At 41.4% G+C, this 14,244-nt stretch overlaps 1 protein-coding gene and 1 long non-coding RNA gene across 2 annotated transcripts in view; one reads left to right on the top strand and one right to left on the bottom strand.

The window, feature by feature from the left end:
* LOC106729295 overlaps positions 1–7,163 on the bottom strand; it is an 83,862-nt gene extending 76,699 nt beyond the window's left edge. The window contains exons 1-2 of the long non-coding RNA XR_001365671.2: positions 6,679–7,163; positions 6,468–6,590 (exon numbers count right to left, since the gene is read on the bottom strand). This is a non-coding gene — a long non-coding RNA (uncharacterized LOC106729295). The remainder of the gene's footprint in view (positions 1–6,467; positions 6,591–6,678) is intronic.
* A 3,835-nt stretch (positions 7,164–10,998) lies between these two features.
* On the top strand, positions 10,999–12,415 carry GPR151 (G protein-coupled receptor 151). Its single transcript, XM_006182261.2, has one exon. The coding sequence runs from the start codon at positions 11,153–11,155 to the stop codon at positions 12,413–12,415; it is 1,263 nt and encodes a 420-aa protein (XP_006182323.2). The 5' UTR covers positions 10,999–11,152.
* The last annotated feature ends 1,829 nt before the right edge of the window (positions 12,416–14,244 follow it).

Genomic DNA, 14,244 nt, shown 5'->3' with positions numbered 1-14,244 from the left:
TGTAAATCAACTACATTTCAATAAGTAAAAATTTTTTAATTCTTAAAAAAAATCTTTTAGAGAAAAAAGTGAATGAAGGGCCACAAATGGCAAAATATCCTTTTTTATGAGTGAGTTGTATTCCATTACATATATATGTGTATATATATGCTCCATCTTCATTATCTATTCAACTGTTGATGTTCACTTAGGATGCCTCTATATCTTGACAATTATAAATAATGTTGCTGTTAATAGCTGGGTGTATGTACCTTTTTGAGTTAATTCTTATTTTGTGGTTCGCTTTATTCCTTTGATAACTATTTAAGTTTAAAAAGCTAAAGCTCTAAATGTTCTTAGAAATAATGAACAGTACATATATGTAAATTTTAAAATATATGTGCAGTAAAAAAAAAAAAGATCTATCAAGTTATGAAAGATATGGGAGAAACTTAAAAGACATATTACTAAATGAAAGAAGCCAGTCTGAAAAGGCTACAATCTGTACGATTCCAACCAAATGACATTCTGGAAAAGGCACAGCTACAGAAACAATAAAAAGATCGTGGTTTCCAGGGGTTTGGGGGGGGGAGGGAGGGAGGGAGGGAGGGAGGGAGGAATGAACAGATGGAGCACAAGGGATTTTTAAGGCAATGAAGTTATTCTCTGGATACTGTAGTGGTGGCTACATGTCACCATGCATTTGTCAAAACCCATAGAATGTACAACATCAACAGTGAACCGTAATGTAAACTACGGACTTTGGTTGATAATGTGCCCATGTTGGTTCACTGATTGTACCAGATACACCACACTGATGAGGGATGTTGAGGGTAGGGGAGTATGTATGTGTGGGTGGTGAGGGCTATGTTCAAACTCTGTGTATTTTCTGCTCAATTCTGTTGTGAACCTGAAACTGCTCTAAAAGAATAAAATCTATTAAAAATAAAAATAAAAAATAAATCTAAAAAAATTTTTAAACCAAAATCACATGAGTCTAATTTATTTATAAATATGCATAAAGACGTATGTGGAAGGGTTTTCACCAGGTCATTAATTTATTTTTACAGTAAATCAGTGTTGCTGCTGAGAGGGGACTGCAATGGGGAGATGCCTAGGTTCTGGTCATCATGGGAAGAATAACCACTTCATATGAGAAAGAGAGACAGTGTTTATTATACACATTTTGTACCACTCATGATCCCATACCTCCTTTTGATAACTCATTACCTAGCACTACAGTTATTGGAAAGAAAGTCTATTCTGGAGACAGATTAATGCTTTGGAGCTCAAATGCCAGACTACCTGGGCTGAAATTCTAGGCCTATCATTACTAGTCATGTAACCTTGAATCTGTTACTTCATGCAGCGGAATGCTCAAGACTGAGTGTGAAAAGACCTTGAAATATCAGATGATATGAAGAACTCAAAGACTCAACATGATTCAATTACCCATGTAATCTCTGTGTCAACACAACATAGGGAATGCAAATGACAGGAGTAAAATTTAAAGCCAATTCAATGATCTCCAGTGTCATTTGGCATTTATGAACAAGGAAGTCTCTTTCTTAAAAATAATTGGCTGGTTCTGAGTAAAAAATATACCCAGCGTTGTTGGGAATGGTCTGGCTGAGATCAGTGACAGGATATCCTAAGGGTGCCCCCTTCTCCCTGTCTTAAAAGAGAATGCTCTTCCACCATTTTAAAGATGCAGATCAGGTGATAACACAGAGAGTTACTTATGACATAATATACAAAGAAAAAGCCAATTTACAATGGCATCCCATAGTATCCTTTCAAAATTATCTACATGTACTCTTTCACATCATACACAAAAATAAACTCAAAATGGCTTAAAGACTTCAACATAAGACAACACTATAAACCTCTTAGAAGAAAACATGGGCAAAACATTATCTGACATAAGTCTTATCAATGTTCTCCTAGGGCAGTCTACCCAGGCAACAGAAATAAAAGCAAAAATAAACAAACGGGACCTAATTAAACTTACAAGCTTCTGCACAGCAAAGGAAACAATAAGCAAAACAAAAAGACCACCTACAGAATGGGGGAAAATATCTGCAAATGAGACTGACAATGGCTTAATTTCCAGAATATATAAACAGCTCATGCAACTTAATAACAAAAACAATCAAATCCAAAAATGGGCAGAAGAGCTAAACAAGCAATTCTCCAATGAAGACATACAAATGGCCAATAGGCACAATGAAAAAAATGCTCAGAGAAACACAAATCAAAACTACAATGAGGTGACTGACCTTACATCAGCCAGAATGGCCATCATGCAAAAGTCCACAAACAATAAATGCTGGAGAGGGTGTGGAAAAAAGGGAACCCTCCTACACTGCTGGTGGGAATGTAGTTTGGTGCAGCCATTATGGAGAACAGTACAGAGATTCCTCAAAAATCTAAAAATAGACTTACCATGTGGTCCAGCAATCCCACTCATGGGCATATATGCAGAGGGAACTCTAAATTTGAAGAGATATATGCACCCCAATGTTCACAGTAGCACAATATACAATAACCAAGACATGGAAACAACCTAAATGTCCATCAACAGATGACTGGATTAAAGAAGCTGTGGTATATTTATACAATGGAATACTACTCAGTCAAAAAAAATAACAAAATAATGCCATTTGCAGCAACATGAATGGATCTAGAGATTGTCATTCTAAGTGAAATAAGCCAGAAAGAGAAAAATACCATATGGTATCACTCATGTGAAATCTAAAAAAAAAAAGATACTTATTTACAAGACAGAAACAGACTCAGATATAGAAAACAAACTTATGGTTACCAGGGTGGGGAGGGATAAATTGGGAGTTCAAGATTTTCATATACTAACTACTATATGTAAAGTAGATAAACAAGTTCATACTGTATAGCACAAGGAACTATATTCAGTATCTTGTAGTAACTTACGGTGAAAAAGAATATGAAAACAAATCTATGTATGTTCATGTATGACTGAAGCATTATGCTGTACACCAGAAATTGACACATTGTAAACTGATTACTTCAATAAATATATATATACCAAAAAATTATCTATGTGTATAAAATGTACTTGAAATATGCATATGGAGGTATCTGGGAAGTTAACACACCTCACATTTCCCATGCAGCCTTCCCTCAGAAACCCGGGAACTCTCCTGCCTCTCAGCTTTTAAACCCTTTTCCAGATTCTGTCAGTGACTTATATCCCCTAGAGTTTCAGGGAGGTACCTCACGGGCCACAGCGTTAAATGAAGGGGGTCCTTGGAAAATGGTACCGTGATTCCATCCAACACTTGCTTCAAACAGAACAGCTCCCCTTTTATCTGTCAGTTATCAAGCTTCTGCCTATGATTTCATCTGAAAGAATGTTTTCCACAGCTAAACTAAGTGTGAACATCACTGGCCATAACATTAACTTGGTACCTTCTTTACAACACTTCCAATGGTATGCAGTCTTATGCAACATTACAGATGATCTTTTTGCCAAAGTGCATGATGTTTTCCCAGAATAGCTCCAAAGACTTGACAGAACCTTAGTCCTACTTCATTTCCCCAGAATGTCTAGAATATCCTCATTGTTTTACTGAATGATTGAAGAGTTCTTTCACAAGGACACCCTTCTCTAGGGCAGCTTGTCAGCTAACCAACACCCAAGATAGTTTCAAAGATGAGGACTCAGTGGTCTACAAATTTCCACGGCTTCACCCATTACACCTGAAACTGTTTTACTATTATCTCCCACCACAAACGCACATCCTTTTCAGAAGTGTTTTCTAAAGCATTAAACAACCATTATTCAAATAACATTTGATATCAAACAATTGTCAAATGTAGCAGTATGCTCAAAAGAAATGTAACTATGAGCCTGGGCTAAACCCGAACACGAGATACAAAAAACTAATGTAAGGATTTTGAAATGAGGAAGTTATCCATTGGGCCCAATGTAATCACAAGAATCTATTATAAGGAGGAGGCATTAGGGGTGGAGTCAGAAGAGAGGTGATGATGGAAGCGGAGGGGAGGAGGCGGAGGGGAGGATGCTGTGTTGCTGCCTTTGCAGATAGAGGAAAGGGCACAAGCCAAGGAATGTGGGTGGCATCTAGAAGCTGGAAAAAGCAAGGAAATGCTTTCTCACCTAAAGCCTCCACAGCTGGGCTGCATTCTTTCTGACAACAAGAAACTAATACAGAATACCTGAAAACATCTCTCAAGAGACTGATGTCCCAGTGGGAGGCTGATCTGGTGGGAAATGCTGAAACCAGAATCAGGAATCCAGGGTCTCTCTCAGCTCAGCTACTAACCAGTTTTGCAATGACAAACAAGTCAAAACCTCTGGGGCACTTTCTCTCTTTTACCTCATTTAAAAATTTTTTTGTGAAGATAAAGATCATTGGCCTCACAAGAATAACTAAAAACTTTCATATCTCAATTATAACTACTGAGCAAAAGGCAAACTAACACCTAAAGTAGAAAAGTTTTAAACTTTCAGAAGAATTTCCAGAACTTACAACAAGGATTTGCAACAAGGGACTGAAGAGTGGTAAAGGTTTTGGTTTTGGTGCACTCAGCAGAAAAGTCAATTGACAAATATTTTGTACCCAATTTGAAATATTTGAAATCAAATTCCAGCCTACCTTTCCCTCCATCCAAACATCTTTCCAAGATCTGCAGTATGATATTTCATTATTGGGGATTTTTTAAAAATCTTTTTAACTTTTTTCCCTCCCAAGAGTAAACATGAAGGGCAAAACCTACAAACAGAAGTGCTGCCTCTCCCATGTTAAAAAGGAGGGCAGAGTCAAGGCTCCAGGGTGATGTCTTCTCCTTCCCAGTGTTCCCCCAGGAGACCAGGTTCGCAGGGGATCTCTGAACCCTGCACAATCCCTCCCCAGCCCATCCAGTCCTGAGACGTCTGAATCATGTGTGACATTGCCATGCCACCTGCTGGATCCGGTAGTCAAGTCATGGAAACAGCTCTAGTCGGTGCTGAGGAGAGCATCCATCATCACATCTACACTAGCCACTCAGGTATGGGCAAGAATGTACCGAGAGTAAAACACAGACAAACAAACAAAAACACCAAATTGTACTTTCAATGGGTGAAGTGTGTGGTATGTGAATAAAGCTCTTTAAAAAACAAAACGCAGAAGAATTCACTGTACAAGGTGGACAAAGCAATAAAATCTTCCTAACAACGTGCTTTTCCTCTAGAGGACAGGACATGTCATTCAATAAGAACCCAGAGCAAACTGTATCCCACAAAAACAAAACAGCCGTAGTCAGAGCTGCGCTGATTACATCTAAAGCATGATTGTAACTATTTGGGGCTCATATATAATATATATATTAGCCCTTTACTTGCGGTTCTCCTAGGACTGTGGCTTCTACAACAAGCAAATTGCCTTCACTGTGGGGAAATCAATCCCTCAGACAGTTCTCTCTGGAGCTGTTTTGGATGATCAAGGCCTCTCATTACGTTGTAACAAAAAATCAGAGCCACAATTATAATTTGCATTATAACAACGTAAAAAGCAAACAAACTCTCACAAAGAAATGAGATAAAAGAAAATACATCATCAAATCAACCACAGCTGTGTTTTAATAGGACTAGAAGTGTTTTGGGTTTTTTTTTTTTTTTTCCAAGAAAAGAAAGTTTTAAATTCTACATAAGCGGGCACAATGCAGCTACCTCCTTTTCTTCTTACCATACTCTTGCTTTCCAAATTTCATCTTCTGTAAGGTCAAAACACAAGTTCGGGGGGTTGGGGGAAGAGGTAGGGTATAGCTCAGTGGTAGAGTGCATGCCTAGGGTGCATGAGGTCCGAGGTTCAATTCCCAGTACCTCCATTACATAAATAAATGAATAAACTTAATTACCTCCCCCCATTAAAAGAAAAAAAAAAAACCACTAACAAAAAATTAAACACACACACACAAGTTGTTAACAAAGGCAAAAAACGCCGAGACATTGTGAAGAGCAAAAAGCATTCACCTCGCAGCTGGGATTCCTGGATTCCAGCTAGTTAGTGCCCAGATACCAAGGAAAAAACGATCTACAAGAGGTCATTTACATCTTCTGGGCATCTACCTCCACATTGGGAAAGTTGTGACACAGACTATCCAAAAGGGCCACTTTCAGATCTAACAGTCTCATTTTTAAGGACAAAGTTCAGTCTCCCGGCTACCGGTTTGTGGAATTTGAAACACACAAGATGGCCGCCAAGTCTGGAGACGTATGTAAATGCGTAATAGACGGTTATTGATGTTAAATAACACAAGATAATCATTTATGTTTCCACACCTGACGCCCACTTTGTAACGAACAGCACAACCCGTCTTCCTCCATCACCTTCCCTACCGTGGATTTAGCAGCTACCGAACCAACCGCAGAAGCAGGACGCCGAGGAAGGGGCTGTTTTGCAGCAGCGGCCCCTCAGACTCAGCCAGACCTTCGCAACACTGACCTTAGAGACGGACGGGCATTCAGCTTGGCGCCTGCTGCCTGGAACGACCCTCCAAGACACCGGATAATGGAACACGCCACTCAGGGAGGCCCCTCAGCAAAGATGCTCCTCAGAAACGAGGAACTGTGGACAAAAAAACGAGCCCCGTCAGAGGACTAGAGAAAGGAAGCTTCAGGAGCGCAAGGCCTTCAGCACAGAGGGCAGGACCAACCGCGTCTTAGGGCCGTCTTAGAACCGCGCCCGCTGGGCTGGTGAAGACGGCGCCAAAGCGAGCGCTGACTTCGCCGCCGCCCCTGGAGACAGAGCCGCGCAGGCTCCACAGGAGACCGCCGACGGCGCCGGAGCCGCGCCGGCCCCACTCGCCCTCCCCGGAGCTCCGCTCGCAGCATCAGAGCCCGAGAGCCCGAACAGGAGCACTTACTCCCTGAGACCGGAAGTAAGCCATACTGCTTCCGGTCTCTGATTGGAAGCAGCTGTTCCCATGTCTTGGCTCCAGGTGCTTCTTCTTAAGGCATCCTCAGCCGGTATTCCCGTGGCTCTGTTATCGCTGCTCTCCTTGTTGGTTCGCCTCTCCACCTTGATGGTAGCTCCTAGAGAAATGGGACTCTTCTCCCACCCGCGGTTCCCAGGGGCTCTGTACCCCTGTACCCGCTTCTCTGTCCACCCAGGGATCTAGAGACCCCATTTCTTTTCCAGAACTCATGAAACCAGCTCCCCTCACGAACTCAAAGCTCTAGGACCAATTGTTCCCAGACTCTAATTCCACACCCCACACCTGCTTCACGTAAAATCCTTGGAGCTGAACTCCAAGCTCTGATCCTAGGCGCTCCGTTTCCCCCCTGGAGATAAGCATCATTCAGTCTCCCGACTCCCATTCAGGACCGAGGGGCCCAAGGTGCCCACTTCCTCTCCAGGACCGAGGGATCCCAGATACCCAGCTCCCACTCTAGGCCCAGGGATCCCATATGCCCAGCTCCTCTCTTGGACCCAGATATCAGAAGCATCCAGCTCTCTCTTAGACCCAGAGTATTCCAGGTTCCCACTTAACCTCCTAGACCCAGGTATATCAGGTCCCCAGCTCCCGTTCTAGACTTAGGATTCCAGGTCCCCCAAAAAGAAGAAACGAAAAAAGAAAACAAAAAGAAAAATATTTGAGCTTTATAGTCCCAGTGTTTGCTGAAGTGACTTATACCAGCTTCACAAGTGCAATCCTTGGAGAACAGTGGGCATCCCGGAACTTCCTTTGCGGGGCAGGATAGCCTACTGCTTATGAGCACCAGGTCTGGAACCCCAGCTCCAGGGTCAGACCCATGGGGATCTCTATCCTAACCCTTTCATCTACTAGCTGTGTGACCTACATGCTCTCCCTGGGCAAGTTACTCATGTCTATGCCTCATGTCACCATCTGTAAGAAGAGGGTAGTAATAGTACTCAAGGAGCTGTCATGAGGATTCAGGGCATAGAACACTTAGCACAGAAGTTAGGACTCACTCAGTAAATGATTATTGTTGTTAATCACTCTTCCCTGGAACTGAGCTATAAGATAAACTTTCCCTAGTCTTAGGAAGAGCTCACACTTAGCTCTGCTTTTATCAGAAGCCAATTAAAAGCTTGGCTACTAATTTACTTTGCCTGGGTTTTTTTGAGTATTAAGCTGCCTGAGGTCCCTGGTAACATAATTTTTTTTTTTTTAAAGCCTGTGGCTCTGATTTTCCATTATTGTAACACTCTTTCTCAGATTCCTGGGGGGGGGGGGTTACTTCTTGACAACATCACAATGGGTGGTGGATGTCCCTGTCAGGAAACGTAGTCTGAGACCCAGCTGGGGCGTTTGGCACTGGTGGCTACACTGTTGCTAGTATCTTAAGCACGCGTGGAAGTAGAGGAACCATGCTTAAAGCTCATTTCCAAGCTGAGGAAACCAGGGGTCAGAGGCAACATACACATATATAGAGAGAGAGCCAGGGAGAGATTGTGAGAAAGGACAGTGGGGAGAAGGGAGACTCAGGATGCTGGAACTTGGAATTTTCTCCCAGGAAGAAAACTCAACAATTAATTTCCAATTCTCAAATGGTTCAGAAAATAATACATATGTGTATATGCATATATGTAAGTGTGTTCATGTGTATGTGTGTGTGTATAGAAACAATTGTGGCAAAATGTTAATAATTGGAAAATCTGAACTAAGTATATAAGGTAATTCTTTGTACTATCCTTGCATTTTTTTTCTATAAGTTTGTAATTATTTCAAAATAAAAAGTTAAAATAAATATTCTCCGTAAGAACATAGGAAACTCCATCTTCCAGCCCTTCAGGCCAAATGCTTTGTCTCCAAATGGAGCACTGGGGCTTTCTTCCCTGAGTCACTTTCAATAGGTTTGGGGAGAACCACATGGCAGTCTTTAGTTTCTCTCGAGTGTATTAAATATCAAATTCCTATGCTATTAAAGCCTTCTTAAACTTCTTTAGCTTTTTGTCTTCTATATCTTTAGGAACCTCGAGCATCCCACATTTATAAGCCATCATGTAAAGTAGTATTTTTTTTTCAGATTCTGAACTGATCTCTTCCATGTACATCAGGTAGAACTAGCTGATCGTAGCCTGTAATTCCCAAAACGTTCATTTGCTCTAAGTAACACTAGTGAACAAAAAATGCTGAAACCATCAAGTTATCAGTGGCTGCTGCCACCCCACAGTGAAGACAAGCCTGCAGCCTGGCCTCTGCAGCCGTTCACAATGGTGCACCCTGAGGGGACTCAGAATAAGAAAGGACAGGATACTGGCCCTAGATAGCTAGGTGCCTGTCAAAGGAGTGAATTCACTGAGCCCAAATTGCTCCCTCCCATACATAGAAAAGCACTACATTCTTTAACTTGAGATACCTGGTTTTCTTCAGTTAACAAGTAATCTTTTAATGTTCCAACTTCCTGGTCTTTGTTGTAAATCTCTTATATATCCTGGCTCCTCTTCTACCTCTTCGGAGCAGTCCCTCAGAGCGATCTGAGAGGTCTGAGAGGCTGTCAACCCGGGCTGAGTCCTCAGAGTTGTCCACCGAATAAAACCCTAGGTTGTGCATTTATTTCAGTCGACACACTCAAGGTATTTCTTTGCATATATCCCCACTCCCTGTAAGGTGAGGTGGTGTGGGGCCTCTTTACCACCAGAAGTTGTTCTAGTGAGATTTTAGGATATTTCATTGTCCGCAGCACTAACTGGGGGTTACTGTTAATTGCTGAGATAAGACATCACCCCAGTTTACTCTTTCATAACTACAACCACTTCCCAGAGAAAGGGAAAGAAAACAGAAAAGGAAATCCAGCACCACTGATGGCTTTCGGTAGTGAGTACTTATTTATTGAGTCAGTACTTATTGGCTGAGTTCTGGGTCTTTGGGGAATTTTTTAATGTTATTCTTAGTTTCCAGAGAATAACTGAGGAAAGCAGAGTCAAGTACCAGAACTCAGAGGTCAGACCCCCAGCCCAGCACAATCTCCACTAAATGACACTAAGCAATTCTGATTCAGCCACAGAGTAGAACACAAAATCATTTCAATTCCACAAACCCTTTTCCCTGGACCCTTCTGGCTCCTCTGATCCCCTTCAGTGTATCTTTCCACTTCCCATTATAAAATTTCAAAGTTCTAGAATCATTTTATCCAATAATTTTTTCTTTTCCCAACTTTAAAATGTCATTTTCTTTAAAATCTCTTAAATGCCTTCTGCACAGAAATTGTTTATTTTTCTTTTATTTCTCATCTCAGTAAATCCTTCAGGAATTCTCTGAAAAGAAAACTAATTCATCATTTGGTGGCTTTCATCACTATCACTTGTCTAAAAGTCTTATTAGTATGTTAACCCATTCAAATGCAGTGTGCAAAAATCTATAAAAAATTCACGATAGTAGACTAAACTTACAGTAATCCCTAATTAGAATTTGTTTTTTTTTTTTTAATAGCACTTCTTTCTAGCACCTTTTTTTCATTATCCAGCTCTGTTTGTTTGATCTCAGCCAGGTGTTGATGGGGATGAAGTGGTGGCGAGTGTTGAGTAAAAGAAGAGGAAGCTCATCTCTGCAGGGCGGGGAGAGGGAACGCAGGGAGGAAGAGCACCCTCAGTTCTTAGAACAGTGTGGTCCCCCAACCCACAGTATAAACACCCCCTGGGAACTTGTTAGACATGCAAATTCTTGAGCCCTTGTCCAGACCTCCTGGATCAAGCTATGCAGGTGATTCTGGTGCATGCTTATGTTAAAAGAACTGGGTTGTTTAAGATGTGTTCACTGTAGAGATACAGAACACGGTCAAGATTAAGAAACAACTATTTGAAAAGAATTGCCTTTACTGGCTTGAGTATTGAGCCCCCAGGAACATATCCCACTTATATGTGTGCTCTCCTCATTTATCATTGATGGGTATATTGGGGTGGTTATTTTTATTCCACAGGGCTGACAGTTTATTAGACTTGCTAATGAGCAGCAACCATGCATTCCTGCTGCCTGTCAGAGCAGCCAAGGTATACCACACACGGCGAGAAGAGCTTAGCAACCAACCTTCTTCCACAGTCTGCTCTCAGGAAATAAGCAAGGGGAGGGTCCAGAGGTGTCATTTGACACTGACGTATTTATTTCCTACACAAAAGAGCCCAGGCAGAAAGACAAAGAGAAGCTAACCTCTGCAAGGAGCTGGATGGAAAAGGGGATGCTGACAGCTGCCTCGGCAGACTCCAACTCCAGCACCATGAACGTGTCCTTTGCTCACCTCCACTTTGCCGGTGGGTACCTGCCCTCGGACTCCAAGGACTGGAGGACTATAGTCCCAGCTCTCTTGGTGGCTGTCTGCCTGGTGGGCTTCGTGGGGAACCTGTGTGTGATTGGTATCCTCGTTCACAGTGCTTGGAGGGGAAAGCCATCCATGATCCACTCCCTGATGCTGAATCTCAGCCTGGCTGATCTCTCTCTCCTGCTGTTTTCTGCACCTGTCCGAGCTACAGCATACTCCAAAGGTGTTTGGGACCTCGGCTGGTTTGTCTGCAAGTCCTCTGACTGGTTCATCCACACATGCATGGCAGCAAAGAGCCTGACAATCGTTGCAGTGGCCAAAGTATGTTTCATGTATGCAAGTGACCCAGCCAAGCACGTAAGTATCCACAACTGCAGCATCTGGTCGGTGTTGGCGGCCATCTGGGCTGTGGCTAGCCTGCTACCCCTGCCAGAATGGCTTTTTAGCACCCTCAGGCATCACGCAGGTGTGGAAATGTGCCTCATGGATGTACCTGCTGTGGCCGAAGAGTTCATGTCAATATTTGGTAAGCTCTACCCTCTCCTGGTATTCTGCCTGCCATTACTCTTTGCCAGCTTTTACTTCTGGAGAGCATATGGCCAATGTCAGAAACGAGGAACTAAGACTCAAAATCTCAGAAACCAGATGCGCTCAAAGCAACTCACAGTGATGCTGCTGAGCATTGCCGTCACCTCTGCTATTCTGTGGCTCCCTGAATGGGTAACTTGGCTGTGGATGTGGCATCTAAAGGCTGGAGGCCCGGCCCCACCACAAGGTTTTATAGCCCTGTCTCAAGTCTTCATGTTTTCCATCTCTTCAGCAAATCCTCTCATTTTCCTAGTGATGTCAGAGGAGTTCAAGGAAGTCTTGAAAAGCTTATGGAAATGGATGATAACCAGAAAACATCCGACTGCCTCAGAGCCTCAGGAAACACCAGCGGGTAACTCACAGGTCCTTCCTGACAGTGTTCCATCTCCAGAATCCCCAACATTCAAACCAGAGAAAGAGAAAACTGGCTCTCCCTCCTCCGGCAAAGAGAAGATTGAGAATCCCATCCTCCCTGATGTAGAGCAGTTTTGGCACGAGAGGGACACTGTCCCTTGTGTACAGGACAATGACCCTATCCCCTGGGAACATGAAGATCAAGAGACAGGAGATTGTGATAAATAGATGACTTTCATAGCAAAACAAATTGCGATTAGTGTATTTATTTGTAATGTTGCTTATCAATATTGTTGACTTTGCCATATGATACATGATAAAATTATTACCATTGAGTTACAAAAATGCTTCGCAGCCTGCATTTTCAAAATGTGCAATTTGGTAAGTAGAATATCCTATTAGGAGTAATAATTATGTTTCAGAATTATAACCTGGCTGTCCTAAGATTTAACTGTGTTGTATGAAGTTGTTTCTGTCACAAGAGATTCGAAAGGCCAGCTCTTCTGTCATTCGTCCACAGTGGCTGTTTTATTAGGTACCCCTTAGCATCAGTCTGATACGAGCTGGAGAAGGGCTTATCTGTCAAAGGCTAACCTCTTTACCTTTAGTTTCTTCCTGAACCTGCTAACCCTAGCTTCACCCATCAAACTATTTCACACAACCAAAGCTCAAAATCTATTTCCACTATAAAGAGACTTTTCTTGAACATATACATTTTAATGAGTTACCTTCATGTGCTTAAAAAGTGTTACTTAATGAAAATCCATACAGAATTTCCATGCTGAATTTTGCAGAATAAGGAACATCACCTTATTCCAATTCTGGGCTAATTTCGAACCATGGCTTATTTTGGCTAAGTTTTAAGTAAATTCAGACTTCATCTTATACTAAAACCTGCCTCTTTTTAAAGCACAGCAGTGAGCCTTCAGTTTCTAACTTTGGGGATTTTAGTAGCTTAGCACGACATTCTATATTCTAATTTGGAAAAAGAACTTAAAAACTATCCTTCTTTCTCTTCCCAATTAACTCCTCTTCTAAAACAGCAGGAGGCAGTTACTCTTTGACAAGCTGAAATCAGTCTGTTCCTCCCAACATCTCCTCTCAAGATAAACCAGAAGCTATGATTTAAAACCTATGTATTAATTCGTGAAGGTAACCCTCAAATATAAAGATGGTCATCTTTCTTGTTAAATGAGTATTAAACTCACCCATAACATTGAACGGGAACCCTGCTCAACTTTTAAAATACCTCAGAGCTTTTAAGTTATAAAGATAATCAAGAGTAATGAGAGAAAGAGAGACAGAGAGAGAAGTAGGGAAAAGAGAAAATTCAAGGGGCACAAGACAGAGAATTTGGCTAAGAATAGAAAACAAGGCAATGCCAAAAGAAAAGCAGTAAAATTAATTTTGTGTCCCCAAACATATTACCAGAGAATTTGAATAAAAGGCAATAACCATTCAATTTACAGCAAGTTAAAGCATACCCAACGAAATATGATGATGATACACTTCCTCCCCTATTAAATATATAATAAGGACATTTATGCATGATTCTTGGTTACTCTGTAATGGAATTCTGGGATACTTTCACTAATTTTTCTCTCTGAAAAAAGAAATCTGTATTTAGTACAAGCAATGGAAAAAATATGAAAACATTGTGGGTGGAATTTTTCTTAAAAAAACAAGTTCAGTCTGTAGGTTTTTTGGTTTGTTCATTCTTTACCAATGGTCGTGGTTTGTTTTTCTAACTCGGAAGGTAAGGGCTGTTTTCTTTTGCCTTGGTCCGTTACAGATTCTATTTTAAGGCTCAGATCACATACATTTTGTTAGACAGCAGTTATATAATGGGATTACCTTTAAAACTGTGACAAACTATTTCAATTAAAGATTTCTGTGTTCATTATCTACAGTAAATGTAGGATGTAAAGCTTCCAGTGTTTGACATTTTTACTTATAAACAAATAAAAACAATTATGTTTTACTTCAGATATTCTGGAGACTTGAGCTGTTTTTGTCTTGAATGCTGCTTTTGAAATCATCACTGAGCACAACAGGGC

This window comes from Camelus ferus, chromosome 3, assembly GCF_009834535.1.
Source record: "Camelus ferus isolate YT-003-E chromosome 3, BCGSAC_Cfer_1.0, whole genome shotgun sequence".
NCBI lineage: Eukaryota > Metazoa > Chordata > Mammalia > Artiodactyla > Camelidae > Camelus > Camelus ferus.
Note: the sequence above shows the minus strand (reverse complement) of the source record. Positions and strands in the feature narration are given on the sequence as shown.